Source organism: Lissotriton helveticus, chromosome 11, assembly GCF_964261635.1.
Source record: "Lissotriton helveticus chromosome 11, aLisHel1.1, whole genome shotgun sequence".
NCBI classification, from domain to species: Eukaryota; Metazoa; Chordata; class Amphibia; order Caudata; family Salamandridae; genus Lissotriton; species Lissotriton helveticus.
In genome coordinates this window covers 1,067,988,664-1,068,012,320 of record NC_136072.1, presented here as the reverse complement: position 1 = coordinate 1,068,012,320, position 23,657 = coordinate 1,067,988,664, and the positions used below count along the sequence as shown (strand labels likewise).

At 45.0% G+C, this 23,657-nt stretch overlaps 1 protein-coding gene across 2 annotated transcripts in view; it reads right to left on the bottom strand.

Moving 5' to 3' along the window:
* Positions 1–23,657, bottom strand: part of DNAH10 (dynein axonemal heavy chain 10) — a 2,445,728-nt gene that overhangs the window by 1,860,334 nt on the left and 561,737 nt on the right. For both annotated transcript variants that reach the window (XM_078667623.1, XM_078667624.1), the window contains one exon: positions 773–949. In XM_078667623.1, coding sequence (XP_078523749.1) covers positions 773–949 — 177 coding nt within the window. The remainder of the gene's footprint in view (positions 1–772; positions 950–23,657) is intronic.

The following is a 23,657-nucleotide window of genomic DNA, read 5'->3' as shown; positions in this document are numbered from 1 at the left end:
TGAAGGCACCTCGAACACTCATCTAACTAAAGGCTGTTAGGCATCCCCAAACATGCTGAAGTTCAAAACTAGATGGGCCCCTCGCACTCCAAGGACACTATGGGGTCCATTAGGATGGCGGGCGGATTGCCCCCGCCAGGCTGGCGGTAGCCACCGCCAGCCTGGCGGAGGCAATCCACCCGCCATCCTTCCCTGTATTCCCCCCCGCCATATTACGATGGCGGAGGGGACCGCAGCGGTGGGAAACACCGCCTGCCTGTTTTGGACATGGAAAGGCAGGCGGACTTCACTCTGGGGGCCCCCTGCGGGGCCCCAGAGTGAAGCACATTAGGGGGGTGCACACGGGGGGTACCTGTGGTACCCCCAGCATTTGCATAATGAAAGCGGCAGGCACCGCGCGGTGCCTGCCGCTTTCATTATGCAAATGCTGCAATGCATTTTCAGCATTGTGAACAATACAGGATGTGCCGCCACTGTGGCGGGCACATCCTAATGGCACACCCGGGACCCCGCCCTTAAGGCGGGCGGTCTAGTTTTCCGATAGGGTGGCAGGCAGGCAAAGCCCACCCGCCATCCTAATGTGCCCCTAAGTATCAAATATGTCACACAACATGTACACTGAATTTAACCACCCCTACTTCAAATGAAAAAGCATAAGACACCCAATGTAGAAATTATTGTGGAGACTTGAACTAAACATCTCATCATTCTCTCATAGTTAATTTGTTCATTCATGGTATTCCTGATTAGATTGCTATGAACAACTACATACCATTTTTCCTTGCTCACTTGACAGCATCACCTCCACTTCCAAGAATCGAATGATAATGTGTTTAATACGATGAAAAAGGGATCTTTCCCAATATATTGATCCTGCCACTGGTGGGTGATTTTTATACAGGGAAGGGTCATCCATATTTTTCATGAAGATGTTGTCAACTATATCAACCTGCAAAATAAAAATTACAAACTGTTAGCTCTCATTTTACTTGGTCATCTATTTAACATATCAACTGTTAGTCTTTATGAGATGTATGTAGTATGCAGATACATTGGTGAACATAGAAAGAAGCATCAGGCCCATCCATAATGCAGATCTTTTAATTTCTATATGTGGATTTTACAAATTTCCGAAACACTAACTTCAGATGGTTGTATGCCAATATATCAAGGTCAACAGTTTCTCCCTACCATATTATCATATCCAGTAGATCGTCTACCACTACATCACAATTTACTTATATGATTACTATTCCTCTGCACTTACACTTACCTTCAGAACTAAGTATAAGTGAAGTTAAGAATTCTAGTTATACACTTACCTAGCAATAAAGTGATTAGTCGGTGTAGATGATACAATATGATTGCCAATAATGCCCCGCCACAACTTCAAATATATCTTTGAATACATAAGATGGCAGACAGGGCTGCTACAATGATCATGAAAATGCACAATGTCTTGGAAAGTTACAAAGAGAGAAATCACTATGCATAACTTTACTTCAACAATCTAGGCTTTGCACTTCTTACTCTGCCTGCCAATTTCTATATTATGATCATCTGTGTTTCAATCATAGGACCACCATTTTAAAAATATTAGAACGTTCTGTTCCAGAAAGCATGTATGGAATTACATTGAACACATTCTACAGTGGAGTAAACAAGGATAGTCCAGTATCCCTGTTGGATAAAGATTGTCTACTGATCCAGTGCCAACAGTCAGGCAATCAATTATAAGGCCTAATGAATACTGTTTTTGGCATAGGCAAGTTCCTCATTATGTGCAGTTGGTTCAAAGGTTGACAATGTAATGTAGCAACCAGAAAGGAAGCAGGCAAACAACATGGATACAGTGTAAAGCCCTGGCAGTGTAGGGGATGACTTCTGACCCCTGTGTAACTGGGAGTTTGCACAGGAGTCAAAATAATTCGTAATGTAGCAATTATATTCTTCCCTGACCCATTTTCCCTAGGACATTTTACTGCAATAATTTCAGCTAGTCAGACCTGCAGAGATTTTTGCAGGGGGAAATGCAATGTAAACTCCAACACATATGACATTCAGTGAGGAAAATCAGATTGAACATGTTATCGGTCATTTTCCAAAGTAAAGGAAAGAAGGAACGGTTTCTTACCTGTAACTTCTGTTCTCTCATAGGAATATTTCCATGATAAGTCATCAGCACTTGAATAGTCCCGCCCATGTGCGGGGACCCCGGAGCACTTCTTTAGATATATCTTCTTAAGTTGATATTTTTTTGCCTTTCTTCAGGAATAAGCAATAATGCAGCCTAAATCCATAGGCTACACTGGCCGCTTCCTCATAAAGAATTGAAAAAAGGTAGCCAGTATACTAAATGTGTGTAATTTTTGTGATATTAAACACACAGAATAATCTCCTTCACAAAACCCTTTTTTTCATGATAGAGATGAAAGGAAAGGACAGAATAGCCCCATAGGCTGCCATTATATGTCTTTGAAAATAGAAGCTGTGTCTTTAAGATCCCAGAGACCACCAGTATCCCATCATGCACAGCTAGTGGCAGTTACTTCAGTTCTTTTTGAGAGCTATAAGAAGAGAATGTATGCTCTATGTTATGGATCCATTTGTCTATTCCACCGGGGAGGAGGGTGGGTTGCTTGTGACTTATCATGAAAATACCCCTACGTGAGAACAGGAGTTACAGGTAAGAACCAGTTTCTTTTCTCGCAGGGGATTTCCATGTATATTCATAAGCACTTAAATAGATTAGCGAGCCCATCCCTGTAAAACGCGGTGGAAGAGACAGAGAAAGAGATAAGTAGATTTAAGCAAACAGGTTCCACTTGAGCATCTGCCTTGGCCTCTGAATCCAGGCAGTAGTGTTTAGTGAAAGTATGAACTGATTTCCAAGTAGCAGCCTTGCAAATCTCTGCAACTGGAATATTAAGCAAGGCCGCAGTAGCTGCTTTCCCTCTAGTCGAGTGAGCCTTACGCTTACTAGCTATGGATTTATTAATTTTTTGTAAAAGAGATGGATGTTTAGAAACAATCCATCTAGAGATGGACTGCTTAGAAGTAGCTAGACCAGTACGGAGGGAGCCATAGTTTACAAATAACTGGTCAGATCGCCGTAGATCCTTAGTTTTATCTAAACAGAATTTTAAAACTCGTCTTACATCCAGGGAATGTAGAGATCTCTCTGCTGAAGTAGATGGTTGTTGGAAAAAGGTCAGTAAGAAGAAAGTGTGGTTCATATGAAATTATGAAACCATCTTAGGGAGAAACTTCGGATGAGTCCTCATAACCACTATAGATGGGCGAAAATTTGTGTATGGCTCTTTACAGCATAGTGCCTGGATTTCGCTAACCCTACAGGCAGAAGTAACCGCCACAAGGAAAGCCGTCTTCCAAGACAGACGGTGAAGAGAAGATTTATGTATAGGCTCAAAAGGTTCTTGCATAAAGTACCACATAAATCTTCCAGGGAGGAGAATGACTCTTAATGGGAGAAAAAACCTTCTTCAAACCCTCCAGGAAGTTTGTGTAGGGCATTTCCTGTAGGCAGTAAGGGCTGCCAAGTGAACCTTAATGGAAGAAAATTGAAGGCCAGATTGTGCCAGATTAAGCAAATATGAAAGGATGACATCTTCCTGGCAAGAGATAGGATCCTCATGCTTTGATGAGCACTAAATACAGAATCTCTACAATTTATAAGCATAAGCAGACAGTGTGGATGGCCGCTTAGCATCTTTGAGGATGTCCATGCAGCATTGGGGTAAGTTCAAGTGTCCATATTGTACTATCTCAGGAGCCATGCTGCCAAATTCAAAGAGGAGAGGTTGGGGTGCACCATCTGTCCTCTGAACTTCGTTGGTGCACCATCTGTCCTCTGAACTGTTAGTAGACCTGATCAGAAAGGAAGCCTGAGATGTGGACGGATAGACAAGTGAAGGAGGTCTGTCAACCACCATTGATGTGGCCACTCTGGGGCTATGAGAATCATTGTGGTCTGCGACTGTGCCAGCTTGATTAGGACTGTTGGGAATAGGGGAACTGGAGGAAAGGCGTAGTGAATCCTGCCTGGCCAGTTGATCTATAGGGCATTCCCCAACGTTCGCAGTTGGTAGTACCTTGACATGAAGTTTTGGCATTTGCTGTTTTCTGCGGAAGTCGGCCTCCGGAGTACCCCATATTCCAAAGATATCATAGACCACCTCATTGCTTAGGACCCACTCGTGGTTTTCCTGGAGGAGTCTGCCAAGAGAGTCGGCCTGAGCATTTTGAAAACCTGGGAGGTGAGTTGCTGTTATGGTCAAGTTTCTGGCCAGAAGCCATTTCTCTGGGTTTCCTGGTCTGGACAAAGGTCTGGACCTTGAGCCTCCCTGCTTGTTGAGGTAGTACATTTGTAGTTATAATTTCCATCTGTACAAGCAGGGAGTTGGAGTTGAGTGATGGACGAAAGGCTTTCAACGCCATGTGAACTGCTCGTAGCTATAGCAGATTGATGTGGTAAGTAGATTCCTTGTGTGACCATTTGCCCTGGAATTGAAGTTGACCTGTCTGGGCTCCCCATCCCAGGAGAGAGGCATCTGTAACTATGGTCTGAACAGGCATCTCCTTGTGAAACGGAATCCCTCGTAGAAGATTGGTGGGATAGCACCAACATTTGCTGGACTAGAGGGCGTGTTGAGACAATTGGATCCGGTCTTCCTAGTCTTCGCTGAACCCATTGATCTTCCAGGCATTCCTGCAGAGGTCTCATATGGAGATGTGCATTCAGAGTGAGGAATATGCAGGATGCCATTGAACCCAGGAGCGAGGATGCCTTTCTCACAGTCTGGCGAGACAGTGTCAAGAGAGCCTGAGCCTTCCAAAGGATCGATAAGCGGCTCTCCTCCGAAGGACACACATTTACCGTGCGAGTATTGATGAAAGCTCCCAGATACTGCAGGTACTGCACAGGGACCAAAGTGGATTTTGCCTGGTTGATATGAGACCCCACTACAGGAGAAGATCGGCAGTCCAATTGAAATGCAGCTGAGCTTCCTGAGCCGTGGATGCCTTGATTAGCCAATTGTCTGGATAGGGTTAGATGAACACTATGTGATACCTCAGATGCACCGCCATGCATTTGGTGAAAGTCCTGGGTGCTGACTTCAGGCCGAATGGGAGCAAACAGGTTTGGTAGTGGATGTTCCCTACTGTGAACCTCAAGAATTTGCGATGCTTCTCTAGGATGTGAATGTGGAAGTATGCATCTTGAAGGTCGATAGCGCATAACCAATCGCTTCAATGTAACTGAGGGTAGATTTGGTGTAATGCTAGCATTCGGAACCTCTCTCTCCGAATCCACTTGTTGGCCATCCTTAGGTCGAGAATGCGCCTGAACTCGTTCTTAACTTTCTTTTTGACAAGAAAGAATCTGGAGTATAGCCCCCTGCCTCGGTGTAAGGGAGGAACGGGTTCCACCGCCTGTTTCTGTAAAAGAATGTCTGCTTCCAGTTGTAATTGCTACAATTGGGACCTGGATTGTTTTGGAGGTATTGACGGTGGAGCGATTATCCAGTGCGAACAATATTCAGCACCCAATTGTCTTGCGTTTTATTTTGTCACTCTGTCAGGTAATGTCTGATGCTTCCCCCTACCAGAGCGAGTAACGGAAGAGGGGGAAGACAGGATTCACGGTTTTGCACCATCTGGCATCTTGCCTCCTTGAGCGAGCTGCTGGCCTGATCTTCCTCTTGTTTGTTTTTTCTGATACTGCTGGTAGGAATGTTAGTACCCTGATACCATCGGGGGTTTTGAACCCTCTGTGTAGAGTAGCACTGTTAAAAAGGACGGAAAGATTTGCGCTGCTCCTTAGGCCTCTCCAGACCTACCTCTTTTAACGTCTCCATTTCGGCTTTCATCCTGGCCATCTCCTCGTCTGCATGAGTGCCGAAAAGAGTCCTACCTGAAACCAGGAGATTCAGGATTGAGTGACGTAAGGCATAGCCATGAATGCCACCGTAATGCCACACCATGACAATACTCATGCGCAACAAGAAGGGACGTGTCTGCTGCGGGAATTGTAATTTGATTAGAGACCATGAACTTCTTTGTCAGTATTTCATTAAAATCCTCTCTCTTGTCTCTAGGGAGGTAGTCTGCAAACTGCTGGAGCGATTCCCACAGTGCCCTGTCAAATCTCCGTAACAAGGCTGTGGCTCTAGCAGCTTACATAACAGTTGCTGCTGTGTTGCAAACATTCCTCCCCACTAAATCCATTTTGCGGCTTTCTTTATCTGGTGGTACTGTCGAAGTTGGAGCTGTGGCATGTTGCATCTTCGCAGCCACCACAATAAAAGATACTGGAGTTGGGTCCATCCTAAGGAAAACATGGTTCTGCTCCAGAGGCCAGTATTTTTTCTGCAGCCTGGAAGGAGCTGACTTAACAGTAGAGGGTGTCAAGAAAAGTTCCATCACTGGTTCTAAAAGTCCTGGCACCAGAGGAATCAAAGGACGCGACACCTGTTTCTATTGCAGAGTCTCAAATAAGAAAGAAGTTGTAGATGCAGGAGTGGAGACAGGAATGTTCAGCTTGCAAGCACCCCTCACTAAAACCTCTTGAAATGTTGAAATGTCATCAACTGGTGAGATCCGTGGGGGGAAGCGAATCAGACAGTGTAGGTGAATATCTGCCAGTGGTTGGCGAGGACGTGTCTCTGGTATGTCTGGAATGAGACGTCCATCTATGATGGCGATGACGTGAATGAGTAGAGGATCTATATTTACACAAACGATGCCTCATCTGGGATCTAAACCTCAGTCTTTGTGGTGAAGATGGTGGAGTAGGCTGTGGAGGAGATGGAGGAATAGGCAGTGGGGGATGAGTCGGACGATTTGGAGATCCTGGGTCCACATTTGGAAGAGATGGTGAAGGCTGCTGATGAGATGCCAGAGAAGAAATAAGCCTAGATGGAGAATAGGTTGGGGAATAATCTGGATCTGACGTGTAAATACATCTTGTCTTCTTACGTGCCTCCTGGAGTTGGTGACAAAGTTCCTGAGGAGGTTCTTGGACTCCCTCTCGACTTCAATCTACTCATTGACGGAGACCTTCGATGTCGCCTAGAAGGAGGACCTCGCTTTGACGTCAAGCGTCGCCCTCTCGGCATCGACCGATAGTGGGAGTGTGTCAGTGAAGACTCTACACCGATCCACAAGGATAACTTGACGTAGATCGCCAGGGCCTTCTCGACATCGAGCAACTTTGCCGGTGAGACAAGATTCTCAACGGCAACCTACGAGGTGTCACCGTCGACGGTGGACTTCCTGAAGCCGATCGAGATGGTATCGTCATCGGCTTTAAAATCAATGTTGATGATCTTTTTCTCGACTTGGAACGTCGACGTCGTTTGGACCCAGAGCTCCGGATTGACGGCAAACAGGTCGGCACTGTGCCTCCTCTCAACGTCATTGTCCTCAACGTCGACCGGGACCAGCACCATTTTCTTCAGCACTTCTTCTGCTGGGGAGTCCCCCAGAGGCTAAAGACAGGGCCCTGGTAGAGGAATGACCCTCTCCTCACCCTGAAGTCTCACCTGAAGACATGGCCTGCTGTTTTCTTCTCTCTTCGGCTCCCTGAAGCTGGATTTTCTCTCTGTCACACAGAGTACCATTAGAAAAGGTTTTACATATGGAACAAGCATCAGGAAAATGATAAACAGGAAGACAAATTATGCACACTCTGTAAGGATCAGTCTTGGCCTTCTTCCTATCACAGTCTGGGCACTTATCAAAAAGAGATGGCATTTTTGAGTGAAAAACTGCTAGATTTCTGTCAGAAAATGATAGAAACATGAAGAGGAAGAGCAAGTGAAGTAGATATTTGCTAAATTCAAGAGTGAATTTTAAAGAGAAACACCAAATAGGTAGAGCTCAATGCTCCAGGGGCCTGAAAGCAGGAGCCGGAAAAAAGAACTGAAGTAGCTGCCATTGGCTGTGCATGATGGGATACTGGTGGTCTCTGGGATCTTAAAGGCACAGCTTCTATTTTCAAAGACATATAATGGCAGCCTATGGGGCTATTCTATCCTTTCCTTTCATCTCTATCATGAAAAAAGGGGTTTTGTGAAGGAGATTATTCTATGTGTTTAATACTACAAAAACAATGCAAATTTAGTATACTGGCTACCTTTATTCAATTCTTTATGTGGATGCGGCCAGTGCATCCTATGTATTTAGGCTGCATTATTGTCTTTCTATCTCTTAAGTGTCTTTGCAGGCCATCCTGAAGAAAGGCGAAAAATATCCACTTAAGAAGATATATCTAAAGAAGTGCTCCAAGGTCCCCGGAAGTGGGCGGGATTATTCAAGTGCTTATGACTATACATGGAAATCTCTTATGAGAGAATATGAAATATTCACTTCCATTGGTAAATGGCTCTCCGTAGTCTCAGTACTTACCAGGAGCTTTAAATTTCTCACCATTTCCCCTCATCTCATAATATAGGTCTAAAAGTCAATGGTTATCAGTCAACCGAACTGAACATGCAGAAATTACTCTAAATTCAGTCAGGACAGGGTAAGTAAAACCAATAAAAAACTATTTCCATTTTGTGCTCACACTATATATCCATTGACCAATTATATCTCAAATCAATTTGAATGTACAGAATGAATTATTTTTGTCATAGTGTTTCCAATAATTTAGTAATTAACTAAAAGATGTTGATTGCCCCACAAGGAAGGGGTTACTTCGTACAAAATAGTATACCCCACTCACTGTATAATTTGAGGATATGTCATGACTCAATAGTCTGCACTGAAATAAATTATGATATGCATGAAACGGAAGCTTAAAACTTGAACTGATTGGACTTTTATTATTTTTGTTGTCTTCTTTAGTAACAATTATTTTTATACATAATGTTTTTAATACAAATTAATGTGTCCTGCGGAAGGCGTGAGATTGACTCCAAGAAATGCCAGGTCGACAGAATTTGTATAAAAAGGACTTGTTCAGTGATAGAATTTTAATATATATAGAGATTGTCTGTTTTTAACTATTAGTGTATGTTAATAATGTCTGCTTTATAAAGGGTGTCTACAAGAAACGGAGGGTCTGTTTTAGAAATATTTCAATGTTTGTTGAGATTAAGTAAAGATGATGTTTGATATCTATTAAGATGCTTTATGGTTTTAGATTTTTTATTGTATATTGACTGATTTGTATATTGTGGATACAATCAAATGTACATGAATAAATTACATATACATACATTTTCTTAATACAAGAAGACAGTCATAAGTGATGATATAGATTCATGATATATATGCAGTATTTTATTCAGTACATTCTAATTAATTTGAGATATAATTGATAACTCAGAAATTGCCACATACGAGGGCCTGTTTTAGAGTTTAGTAGATGGGTTACTCAGCCACAAACGTGATCGCGTCCATCTTAGTACAAGTATATTGTATCCTATGACACTTGTAACAAGGCAGACCGCATTATCAAACTCTAAGTCAGGCCCATAATCCAAAGGTCTTTACATATTTTGCTGGATACCCCTGAGGTGGACAGCTGAATAACTGGTTTCCAATTTTACACATCTGTGAGATGATCACAAAAGTCCATGCCTATCAGCCTGAATCTCCCAGTACATATGTATTTATGTATGTAAAGGTGCTGATACGTTTTAAAGGTGAATGAACTTAACAGTGCCCTGAACGGTGTATGAGAGTCCTGAAATACAGTACATCCTACCATGTGGGGTCTTTGAAGAACATGCCTTTTTGTGATTTCCTCTCTGTTACAGGTATGTCAGATGATGTTTGTTCTGACAGCTTTAAATGTAGAGAAATGTAAACTTTCATCTACAAAGGGATGGGGTAGGAGTTGGCCTGTTAAATGACTTATCACTGCCTTTGTCATCCACATCTATAATAGAAACATTTGGAAATAGAATTACAAAAGAGTGGTCAGATGTGACTTCAACTCTGGTTTAAGGAACAACACTGAACATGCATCAGCATTTCCTATTCCTGAAAGCCACACACTCACAGTCTTGAATAAATTCCCTTTATATGAACTCCGACAACTGTGGAAAGCCAGTCACAAAGTGTAGATTCCGATGTGTCAAACATCCAATAATGCATTATCACAGTGGATGGAAAACTTTTAATGTTCGCATACCAGTCACTTCTGGTCTCAAAAACCTTTGAAAAAAGATATAATAGAAAGAAGCACAAATGGTAAGAAAAATTAATTGATTCAAATTTAATACCATCAGTGTCTGTGAAGAGCCACAAACCACAAGTAGAAATATGACAGAAAAGTAGCTGCAAAAATACTGGCCTGGTTGGCCAGGAAGGAGAAGAGCCATCGTTGGATCCCAGCGGTTCACACGCAGCAGAGGGAGTTGGCAAAGACACCTACTGCTATACCCCAGACCTTTGCACGATAGCTGAAAGACTTATGTACCACACAATTCTGCCAGAAGGTGGAGGACATGCATATTTTATGCATGATCTCGCAGTGCCACAATTAGGTAGGGAGTCCAGGAGTTCGCTAGAGGCGGCTAGCATGGACAGAGAAATTGCAGAAGCCCTAGTTCAAATTGAGAGAGGGAAGTCTCGGGTCCCAATGGCTTTCCCTCTGAATTGTTTAACTGAATTGTTGAAGCTGGCAGAGACAACGTGCGTATACTGCTCCGATCCACTAGAGGCCGCTTGTAATGGAGGCTCGGCGGTGATGAAGGAGTTGAAGGACACAGGTCTTAATGACGCTCCAGGCTCTGGACAGGTCGCTATAATAATAATATAATGCAAAAATGTGCCACACTGCAATATGCCATAATCACATTGGCTGAAGGAAGAGGAGACGCTGGGGGGATATGGTGATACAGGACTTGACCATTTAGTATGATTAGACTGCCAGACATGCACTCAGCGGGAAGGGACGTCTCTGGCAACGACTTCAGGCTATTTGCATTCGCCTGCTTGCGGGTTCATTGTATCGCGCTACTGTGCAGCCTGTGGATCTGATGCCCATCGGGGGGGATAAATGAGAGCGCACTGCCTATGATCGGCGAACATACTGCAGACAGAATTGCTTGTGCGTGAGTTCCGGTTTGCCCAGGGTGTTTCCGTAGGACATACTGCTAAGGAGGGCTGCCTCATTACTTCTTGACCCTGCCATAGGTGGGGCTGTCAAGTAGGAGCTCTCTTACAGGAGCTCCAGGGTAGGGGATCACTCCATCGGACAATATCCCTCGTTATTCCCGCCATCCACCCGTTTCCCTCGACCCATAAGCCTCACTACTGTTATTGCTTTATTCGTCTATATCCCCTCATGCGCTTATGGTCTCTACTTCTAAATGTTTATATCTAGTGTCAGTTTTTTAGATGACTTACCACACAGTGTAGCCTGACGAGGATTGATGCAGAGGTCTGGCCCGGGACCAGGGTTTAAGTCCCGCCCCTGCAATTCTTAATTCTATTTTTGGCACGTTATTAATGTATGCTTGGCTATATTATTTTTATTGCTGTTTTTGTCTGTATCCCTTGCAACTCATAATTCTTTTGTTTGCATCTATCCCTTACAATTCTTAATCCTCCTATTTGCACTTTTTTAATATATGTTCGGCTATATTATTTTTATTACTGTATTTTGCCTGTATCTCCTGCATTTCACAATTCTTTCATGTGCACCTTATTAATGTTAATTTATATTTAGCTATATTATTGTATCGCTACATCTGTTTTCTATTTGCCTAAACTATTCAATCTAGTCCTCATCACTTCATATTGTATTACTATATTTGTTTTTCAATTTGCCTAAACTATTCATTTTATTGACACTTTATTAATGTATGTTTGACTGTACTCTGTTATTGCTTTATTCATCTATATCCCCTGCAAATCCATATTCTCTGAATCATGCCACCCCTCTCTCTCCCCCCCCACCCCTCGCTCTCCGCCCCCCCGAGACCACAAACTCACCCATCTCTAAACTTGGCCCTAACTCGTGGTCTATCCTTTACCCCTCCCATCTATCCAAACATGGCAAGAAAACCTTTAAGCACAAACTTCTCTGCCTCCACCCTGAAACCCTATTTGCCGACCATCATAACAGCCTAACCTCCTCACTTATCACCAATTTCATCTTCATCACCAAACGCCCATCCAAATGGAAAAACCTATTTCTGCGTCACCTCCCTATATCTAATTCGCACAAGATCCCATACGGCCTGAAACTCTCCACCACGCCTCCTTTCAGAGTGAAATAGATATCTCCATCTTCAAATCTGGAAACATTCTCATTCAAGCATCAGAAAATAACCTCGATATCTTTGAACAACACTTTAGCGCTATCTCCCTATCCCTCACACAATCATTGAATCCTACACCCTCACCGCCTCATTTACACGGCTCATCACCCCTCAACATCTCCTCTGCTCCCTCTTCCCACCTCCCTGATTCACCCCAAATTTTACCACCTTCTTCTCCCCTCATTCCCCCAACCCTCCTTTCACCCCTTCCAGATTTACCCTCCTCCTCTCCTCCCTCCTACCTCATTACCCCCTCCCTCCCTTCGCCCTCTACCTCTCACCCCCCGGTAATCCGCCTTTCCAATATTACACTCTCTGCTACGCACCTCCCTTCCTATGACTCCAATACCACCCCATCTCCGATCTCTCCTCGTCCCCTCACCCCACTCTCATGCAACCCCAATACTTCTCTAACTGCTCCCACACCTCCTCAAACTTTACCCCTCTCTCTCACCCCCTTACTATCCTCAAGTACACACAATCTTCCATCTACGCCAATTCCTACTGCCCCCAAGACACTTCCACTAAACTGCTCGCCCAATAGTAATACCTCTCCCACATCCACCTCCGATACACTCCCACTCTCCAATAAAGATCCTCCCCCTCAACCTAATCCAATCCACACCTCAACACCCCCTTTCAGCGAACCTCTCCTTTCATCCCTTGTTGCAGAACTCTCCTCACTCAGAAGCACTATCTCTCTCCTAACTAAAGCCATCGCCTCTACTCATACCTTTTCTCCGACCCCCTCACAATACACCCTATCCCCACTCATTTACACCAATCCCATTCCCAACTCTTCAACCCTCTACCCCCTAACGTGATTACTAATACCAACATCAACACTCCTCCGCTCACTAACAGCTCCTCCACCAGTTCCACACCTGATCAACCTCCCTCAATCATTCCAATCCATAATGCCATCAAGCCCCACTATCCTCAACTGGATATGTGCCTAACAACTTCAGAACTTATAACTTCCACGAACTTACCTTCCGCTCCCTGTCCACCCACTTCCACTAAGCCACTTCTTCTTCAATCTACTTCCACTATGCACCCCACTCATCAATCTACTATCCCAGTTCTCCTAGACCTACCCAGCACTTGAGACCTATCCCCCCCTGTCCCCCAACACAACAACCTGACCCCTCTCCCCTACATTGCATGTTGATCAACTGCCGATCCGCCTTCTGCCACGCCACTGAGATTGCAGAAACGATTCTCAGCGAAAACATCGACATAGCATTCCTAACTGAAACCTGGCTTACCGCCCACTCCACTCCGATCCTCGACTTGCTTATTCCCCCAGGTTACTCAATCATCAAGAAAGATAGAATCAAGCAAACAGGAGGAGGACTTGCACTAATTTTTAAAACTGAACATAACATCAAGCTTGTCGAGTCACAAGACCCTTCATCCTTTGAATACCTCTGCGCAGATCTCTTTATTCATGACTCCCCCACCACTCGACTGCACACCATCTACCACCCCCCTGGAAATTGTATCTCTTTTACTGAAGAGATGTCTGACCTCATTATCCAATCATCTCTATCACACTCTAATAATATCTTCCTTGGTGACTACAACGTCCACTGGAATAACATTGATGACCCTGCTATCATCACTTTTAAGAATACCATGGACATCACCAACATGACCCAACTCTGCCATTCCCCCACTCACAACAAAGGTTCCACCCTAGATGCTATCATAACTAGCAATGATCTAGCCTCCCTCTCTAATATACTTGCTATCGACTGGTCTGACCATTACCTCGTCCTCTTCAACGTGAACAGACCCACGAATCACCCCACCCCCATCAACACCCTACCTAAGAAACCTACACGCAACCTTCACCTTATCCCTCTTGATGAACTGGAATCCACAATTAAAACCTGCTTACTTCGCCCCCCTCTCTCTGACAGTACTAATGACCTAACCAACCATTATAATATCTCTATTCTCCAAGCCCTTGACGGAATTGCCCCAATTAAACTCAAACAACAAAAAAACAACCCTCTCAAATCCTGGTTCAACTCTGAACTTAATAATGAAAGAAGATCCCTAAGACAATCTGAACGTGTTTGGAGATATTATCCCACCGATGACAATCTTACCCTCCTCAGAACTGCCAGAGCCCAATACAAAAAACACATATACAATAAAAAAGCTTCCTTTCTCCGGTCACAACTTGACCAAGCTAAAAACCGACCTAGAGAACTCTTTAGCATTGTTAAAAAACAAACCTCCACTGGCCCTCCTAAAATCTCAGCCTCTATTGACAAATGCGAAGAAATCGCCAGCTTTTTTAGTAACAAAGTCAATAAGATAGAACTATCCTTCTCCTCCCTCCCCCCCTCTCTCCAACCCTCCCACATACAACACACCCTCCCCAACACCCCTATGTCTCTTTCGTCAACTCTTCCCACTCTCCTCGACCCATCTCTAACCCTTCCGGCTTTCGTGCATCCAGACCTATCTCCAAATGGACTCATAACTAAAAACAATGCTTCTTGGAGTGAATTTAGTCCAGTTTCAGTGTCTTCGATCATTAACATCATGACTAAACTCAAACCTTCCTCCCATTCCAAAGATCCTCTTCCCGCCCATTTGGTCCAAGACCTCAAATCTACCATTGCCCCTATTTGGACCAATATCATAAACTCCTCCCTTGCCACTGGTTGCGTCCCACCCTCCCTTCAGCTTGGTCAAATCTCTCCCATCCTAAAAAACCCCTCTGCAGACCCAAACGACCTTAACAACTTACGCCCTATCTCTAACCTTCCTTTCCTCTCTAAAGCCCTAGAAAAATGTGTCCTATCACAACTTGAGAACCATATCCTTGACTTCAATCTCCTTGATGTTTTTCAATCAGGATTCAGAAAAGGTTGTAGTACAGAAACTGCAAAGTTAAATATCACAGATGACATTCATCGCTCCCTTGACAAAGGTGAATCCTCACTACTGATCCTCCTTGACCTCTCAGCGGCATTTGATACTGTCCATCATCCCACCCTTCTAAACACCCTCAAAGTTCGATTCGGCTTGGAAGGCACTGTTCACAAATGGTTCTGCTCATTCCTTCAAAACAGATCACAGCAAATCAAGCTTAGTCACTTCCTTTCTAATCCTCAACCTGTCTCACTCGGGGTCCCTCAAGGATCCATCCTTTCCCCAACCCTTTTCAACCTTTTCATGGAACCACTCACCCTCATTCTCAAACAAGCTAAAATAAGTTACCACCTCTACGCCGACGATACCCAATTATACTACAAGATCAAATCCCACAACGACATCCTTCACCTAAACGACACCCTGACTAAAGTACAAGCCTGGTTCCATCTCAACCATCTCAAACTGAACCCCAAAAAAACAGAAATCATTCTTTTCACCCCCAAAAACAATACCCTTCCCATCCAAAACTGGATCGATGATATCAAAGCTCTCAATTGCTCCCTCTCCACCTCTAACTCTGTTAAATCCCTTGGCATTAGCATCGACCAGAATCTCAACCTCATCCCCCACATTAAAAATGCCGCCAAAAGTGCTCTTTTCACCCTTCTCCACCTCAAGAAAATCAAACCTTTCATTCCAGCTGATGATTTCAAAATCGTTGTCCAATCGCTTGTCCTCTCCAGGATTGACTATGGTAACGCCACCCTTGCCGGCACCCCTAATACCCATCTTGCACCGATTAAATCTGTCCTCAATCTAGCTGCCCGACTTATCTCCGACTGTAAAAGATTTGACCACATATCGCCCGTCCTCAAAAATCTTAATTGGCTCCCAATTGAAGGAAGATCCTCTTACAAGATTGCCTGTATCACCCACAAAGCTCTTCACCAAAACACCCCCGTCTACCTTGCAACAAAACTAGATAAAGCAGGCTGCACCAGGTCCCTGAGAAGCACTGACTCCCTTCTCCTGATCCCACCCAGACTTAAATGTCAAAAAACTCAATCCCGTGCATTCTCTGGTAATGCTCCTACCATTTGGAACTCACTCCCCAAAGACCTTCGCTGCAACCCCTCTTTCTCACTTTTCAAAAAAGAACTCAAACTACTTCTCCACAACAAATATTGGGGTACCTAGCATCCACTCTTTCTACTCTTGTACCCCCACCTTGTCTGAATCCAACATTATCTCCCCTGTTAATTGTCTCGCCTATTTTTAATTTTTATCTGTCTCTCACTCCCCCCTTATCATATACTTGTTGCAATACTGTATATTGTTGCTAATTCTGCATATATTGCTATTTTATCTTATTGTGTCTAACTCTGTTGTAAAGCGCTCTGATACTCCAGGGTCCAGCAGCGCTATATAAAACCTTTGAAATAAATAAATAAATAACTGTGTCAAGATCAAGGTGATCAAACCCCTGTATGATATCTATCACGAGGACCAGACATGGGATGGGCTCCCCGGGAGACTGCGCTTCCAATAGGCCGATATCCCTCCTGAATGCGGAAACTAAATTGCTTGTGAAGCGACTCTGGGTTCATGTCGTATAGCTCCACAGGACACAAGCTCTGGCAGCTCTTCGGCTGTCTTGCCAGATGACTCCAGGGGCGGGACTAGCACCTCTCCTGACATTAGATGCCAAAAAGGCGCTCAATTCATTGGAATGGCCCTAACTGATGGCCCTACTAGAACTTATGAGCTTCGACCCGATCTGCTGGGCATGGACAAACCTTCTCTATCAAAGACTAATGGCAAGAATACGGCTGAACAGCATGTTTTTGGAGGGTTTGAAACTGGGCAGGGGCACTTTGCAGCTACTCTTTGCGATGGAGTTTGAACTGTTTTCAAACTGGATTCAGCGGGATGCACCATTGCGGGCCTCCACTGGAATGGAGACTTGGAGGATATGGTCTCCCTCTACGTGGAAGACATCCTGCTATATCCTGCGGACCTGGACCTTTCCCTCTCAAGAATCCTGAAGATCTTGCGGACCTTTCGATTTGTTTTCTGGCATAATGATCACTTGGGGAAAATCCATAGCACCTGGTATATGCTGACCACTAATTATAGTGGGCACCTTGCACCAGTCCAAATAACTCTTATTGATGATTAGGTTAAAGACAACCTTTATTTAAAACTATCCTAGTGGTAGCTATGAAGAGCAACCTTCAGGCTAAGTCTAGAAGGAATGTAAAGCAGCTTGTTTTACCAATTTTACCAATGTAAGAAGTTGGCCGGGTATATGCTGACCACTAATTATAGTGGGCACCTTGTACCAGTCCAAACAACCTTTATTGATGATAAGATTAAAGACAACCTTTATTGAAAGCTATCCTAGTGGTAGCTATGTAGAGCAGCCTTCAGGCTAAATCTCGAAAGAATGTAAAGCAGCTTGTTTTATCAGTCTATAACCTCCTGAATGACCAAATGAAAGGAGAATCACACACGTTATATATAAAATATATGTATTTATTACTAAACACTCTCTACTAATCTCTTTATGAGATTAGAGAACAGGGCAAACAATATTACAGTACTAGAACGACAGTAAATAGAACAATACACAGCTGGCTCCAGGGAGAGACCGAACCATACACTAAGAAAGTGGTATAACAACCACAACTTGACTAGACACAGTGCCTAGAGCACGTAGAATTGCTGGGACCCCAAGGAACCACCCAAGGTAGTAACACATGTGACCCACGGGGGACGCGTTCCATGTGAGAATACAGGCGTGAGCTCTATACAATCCTATGGGAAAGTCCCAGATGGAATTTTAAAGATTAAGGACACTTAGGAAAGGACTTTGAGCAAACCCTTTCAGACTTAGAAGGTTCTAAGGCCAGCACCCATGTGAGCACCGGAGTACTCGTGTTACCTAACCCAGGGAAGCCGAGTGCATAGGTGTCAAATGGCGTAGGGAATCTTTGTTGTTTTCAATGGCGAGCTGCTGCAAAGTGCTGCTGCAGTGAAGAAGAAAAGTGTCCAGTGTGATTCAAGCCTGGATCAAAGCTGAGAAGAACCTGAAAGTGGAGGGGACAGAGTCTGGGTCACTTGCCAGTGACCAGGGGCTCGGTAGAAGAATGCCCACCGATGTCGGGTGCTTCAGGTGAGAAGAGGTGAAGCTTAACTCTGCAGCCACGGGGACCAGGAGACGTCGATGGCAACCAAAGTCCACAGGCGAGCTGTCCCACAAAGGATGTCAAGTGCTGGGGGGTCAGTGTCTGCATTGAACACCAACAAGCCTTGGCAACTGCAACCCACGCGGTTAGAGAAAAGATGCTTCAGTGAAGACCAGCAAGGTCCTGGGGACTCCCCAAGCGATGGAGAGTCAGGGCATGCCTGGAGCAACCAGGTAAGCCCACGGAAAGTTAAAGTTTCCTTCACAGGGACCCGTAGGCTAATGGACCAGGGATCGCGAAAGGACCTCGAGAGGAATCACAAAATACCAGCCCACGGTACACTCGTGGAGTGTAGGCCGGTAATCTTCGGTGGAATCACTGCTCGGGTTCTGAACTACAAGTACCCACTGTCTCAATGGATGCCATGAGGCGGCTGACCTCTCCTCTTGGTGTGGACAGACATCAGGTTTATCTATTTGTGAATATACATGAAGACATATCGTCAACTATTTTCTGATAATAATGTAGGGTGGTCCTGCGATGTGGAACATTGGCATCAGCTCCCCTCTCTTTATTGAGAAGGGAGGCCCTCTGTAAAATGATCTAGCTCCCTAAGTTCCTCTCTGCAGTGCAAGATTCCACGTTTGTGGAACCCATCCGTTTTTTTGGAGCTGTGGAAACGGAAGTTAAGACCCTTCTCAGGGTTGGCGGCACTCAGCGGATTGCTCTAGGAATGCTGATGAGGAAGGAGGACAATGGATGGGGGGCCTGCTCTGGCAGATTTACAATTGTATTACTGGGCGGTTTGCCTGCTGTTAGTCAATGACTGGCCCCTCGCGGACCAGAGGGAACCGGCACTGTTGGCAGACAGGCAGCCACTGGAGCCCTCACAGTTTTATACGGTGCCAGGAAATTGAAAACCCTCCCGGAGGCGAAAGTTTCAGTGGTGCGAACCTGGAGACAGGCGACATGGAGGCCGGGATGGACGGGTGACTGACATTGGAGACACTGCTGTGGACCTCAAGTACATTGGTAGAGCTGTGCGTGGTGTCGCCCACTGGTGATGGAATATGATTGGCATTTCGAAGGTAGAAGAGCTATGGTGGGGGGACACCGAATAGCTCAGGGTTACGGAACTACAGAGTCAATATGACATGCCAGGGAGATAATTCCAGCGATACCTGCAGATCAAGTCTATCCTGCTCTGACGAATCCCCTGCCCTCAGGACTTAGAGGGCAAGAGCCCACTGGACTACCAGGTGCTCGGTGCCCCACTCAATAGATATGCTATATCAGAGCTGTACTCCACAATCCTCACCAATAGCCAGCCTCCACTACAGAAGCTACGGGAGAAGTGGGAGGGAGACCTGGGAAGATTGGAGGATGATGAGTGGGGGCAGCTTTTAGACACCTCAGGGAGATCACAATATGGGCAGGATTTCAGCTGATACAGTGGAAACTGCTGCACCGGGCCTATGTTACAAAAACAAGGCTCCACGCTACGGAGATAAGCGACACAGACTGCTACGTAAGGGGCTAGAGCCAGCAGGATACACAGGTGCACACTGTCCGGGAATGCCCGAGAGTGAGAACTCTTGGGGCTCACCCCCTGGCTGGGCCTCCTTGATATCTGGGGAGGGGTGACCCTGGACAGTAACACATTCCTGCTCTGCAACACAGTCCTGACGATTGCACGCGAAATGTGATAAGACATTGGGGCTGTACATGAATTTCGAGACTGAGAGATTGAAGGTCCAACATGGAATGATGCTGCTTGTCCTACTTCCGCTTTGCTCCTCATTAAAGAGTCCAGGTAGTAATGCTTTGTGAATGTATGGGCACTGCTCCATGTGGCCGCCCTACAAATGTCTTTTATAGGGACTCCAGCAAAGAGAGCTGCTGAAGATGAAACTGATCTTGTGGGGTGAGCTCGTACATGTCTCTCCAGCGGCTTCCATGCCGCTTTGTGGCAATAATAAATTGCACTTAAAAGCCAGCGTGAGATTCCTTGTTTTGAGAGAGGAAGTCCTTTTTGAGGTGCACTAAAAGCCAGAAAAAGTTGAGATGATTTTCTAAAATCCTTTGTGCGTTCAAGATAAAATTTGAGACATCTAAGGAATGTAGAGACCGTTCTACAGGGGATGTAGGCCGAGGGAAAAATGACTTTAGAACCACTGGCTCGTTCAAATGGAGATCTGAAGGGACCTTTGGAATACATTTTGGATTGGTCCTTAAAAACACAGTGTCCTTTTTGAACTGTAGAAAGGGTTCTAGAATGGAGAGAGCTTGCAACTCTCCTACTCTCCTAGCTGAAGTGAGGGCTAGAAGGAGAGCTAATTTCCAAGACAAAAATTTTAAGTCCACCCTGTGGATTGGCTCGAACGGAGGTCTCATGAGATGAGCCAGAACCAGATTGAGATTCCAAGCCGGAGGTGGTGGCCGCACTGTAGGAAAAACCCTGAAAAGACCTTTCAGGAATTGGTTGATAATTCTAGCCGAGCAGAGAGAAGGACCCGAAGCTGATTTTCTGAATCTTGAAATAGCCGCCAGATGTTCTTTGATGGAAGAATGAGAAAGGCCTGATTTAGCCAGCGAGAGAATGTAGGGCAGTATCTGATGAGGAGCTGAAGAGAATGGGTGAATGTGTTCCCGATGACACCACACCCAGAAGCGCTTCCATTTAGCACAATAAGTTTTATTTGTACTTCGTGCGCGAGCTTGAGTTAATATCTCCCTACATTCCTGAGGGATATCTAAGCTGTGGAATTCTCTGTGCTCAGGAGCCAGGCCTTCAAGTGGAGAGAGCTTGGATCTGGATGTACCACCTGTCTCTGGGACATTGTTAATAGAGATGGAATGAGACATAGGTGAAATGGATGGTCCAGAGAACGTAGGAGAAGTTCTATGAACCAGAATTGCCGAGGCCACGCTGGTGCTATTAAGATCATCCTGCAAGGTTCCATCTTTATTTTCCTGAGAAGCCGTGGGATTTGGGGAATTGGAGGAAAGGCGTAAACAAATGCGCCTAACCAAGACATCGAAAGAGCATTCCCCAGTGACCCTCGATGGTGATCCCTGCTTGCTTAGAGTCGGCATTTCCTGTTTTCTGGAGTTGCAAACAGGTCCATTGTTGGAGTTCCCCAACATTGAAACACTTCCTCCAGAATGTCTTGAATCAATTCCCACTCGTGACAGGATGATTTCAGACGATTCAAGGTGTCTGCTGTTGTATTGAGAGTGCCTGGTAGATGCTCTGCTGAAAGAACGACATTGTGAAGAATCGCCCATTCCCATATCTCCTGGGCCTCTTTCGAGAGCAGATGAGATCTCGTACCTCCCTGCTTGTTTATGTAATGCATGGCTGTTGTGTTGTCCGTCCTGACCAGCACGGTTGCATCTTGAACCTTCGACCTGAAAGCCTGCAAGGCTAGGCGAATTGCTCTGAGTTCCAAGAGATTGATATGAAGAAAATGCTCTTCTGCGTTCCAGTGACTGCTCACTTGGAGGTCCTGTAAGACCGCCCCCCAACCTTCCATTGAGGCGTCTGTGGATAGAATCAGAGGGGATGGAGCCATCCTAAAAGAGAGACCTCTCGAGATAGTTTCCTTGATAGCCCACCAACCTGCTGCTTTTCTCATGAGAGGAGTGACCTTTATCTAGTCCTTGAAAGAACATTCCACCTGGCGCAATTGCATGTTTAGCTATTCTTGCAAGGGACGCATTCATAGTCTGCAATGCGGAACTAATGGTATGCAAGATGAGATCGATCCTAGGAAAGACTTGTATACACAAACTGACAGGGATCGTCTCTTTTGTAAATGGTTGGCAGAGAAGATTAGCTTTTTCTGTCTTTCCTCCGAAGGAAAAGCCTTGCAGCTTCTTGTATCCAGAATGGAGGCCAGGAACTTGACCTTTCTGGATGGAACAAAGACTGATATTTCCTTGTTGAGATGCAGACCCAGGTGATTGAAAAGTTGGATGCAACTTTCGAATGCCTTTGTCGTTGCCTGAGAAGACGGAGCTTTTATCAACCAATCGTCTAGGTAAGGGAAAACTCCTAGCAATTGTTTCCTTAGGAATGCTGCTACCGGGGCCAATACTTTTGTGAATATCCGCGGTGCGGATCTGAGCCCGAACGGCAGTACTTTGAACTGGCTCTTGGCTACTGTGAAGCGTAAATATTTTCTGTGAGCTGGGTGGATCGGAACGTGGAAATAAGCATCCTGGAGGTCCAGAGTTGCCATGTAATCCCCTGGATTTAGAAGACGTAAGACGTCTTGAAGAGAGACCATTCGAAAAGAGAGTTTTATGAGATAGGTGTTGAGCTCCCTCAGATCTAAGATTGGGCGCCACTTTTCCTCCGTCTTGTGAATGAGGAAAAATCTGGAATAGAACCCTTTTCCTCTTTGAGAGAGTGGCACTGGTTCTATCGCTCCCTTGATGAGCAGCTGACAAACTTTGAGACGGAGAAGATGCAGATGTTTTGATTCTGTGGCGTGAGGGGGTTTTGGAATTCTAGTGTATGGCCAAATTGAACAATATTTAGGACCCACCGATCTGTTGTTATGAACTTCCAGCAATTGAGAAAATGTGCAATCCTGCCCCCTATCGATGTTACAAGGGATGAAGGACCAGTAGGCAGAGCCAGGAAGCCGCTATTGGCATTTAGAGGTATCTCTCCCTTGACGTCCCTGTCTACCTCTGGAAGATTGGCAAGAGAAAGACGCCGATTGACTTTGCCGCTGAGAGTACTGAGGTTTGAATGATTGAAAGGATTGTGAATCGGAGGAGTAGCGTTGCTGATAACATCCCCTATATGTAGAGAATCCTTTACCTCTTGCACCCTGTAAAGGTACTTTTCGATATTGAAGTGTGCCCAAAGATCTTGCCGTTTTGGTATCTTTTTTAATGTCCTGTAAAGCATCATCTACATGCTTGCCAAACAGCATATCTCCATCGACGGGCAGATCCAGAATCTTATGCTGCACCTCTGGGCAAAACCAGGTACATCTCAGCCAACCTTGACGCCTCAGGACCGCTGAACCTGCTAAGGCGCGAAAAGCCGTTGTAGCAATGTCCATTGCACAATCTCTAATTTCCGATGAAGATCGTTCACCTTCTTCCAGGATTTTTCTCGCTTCCGCTTTGGCACTCTCTGGAAGCTGATCAATGAAAGGAGAGAGATCGCACCACATTTGTTGTTCATATCGTCCCAAAATTGCTAGTGCGTTCGAGGCCCTAACAAGGAGGCTAGACATAGAGGAAAACCTCT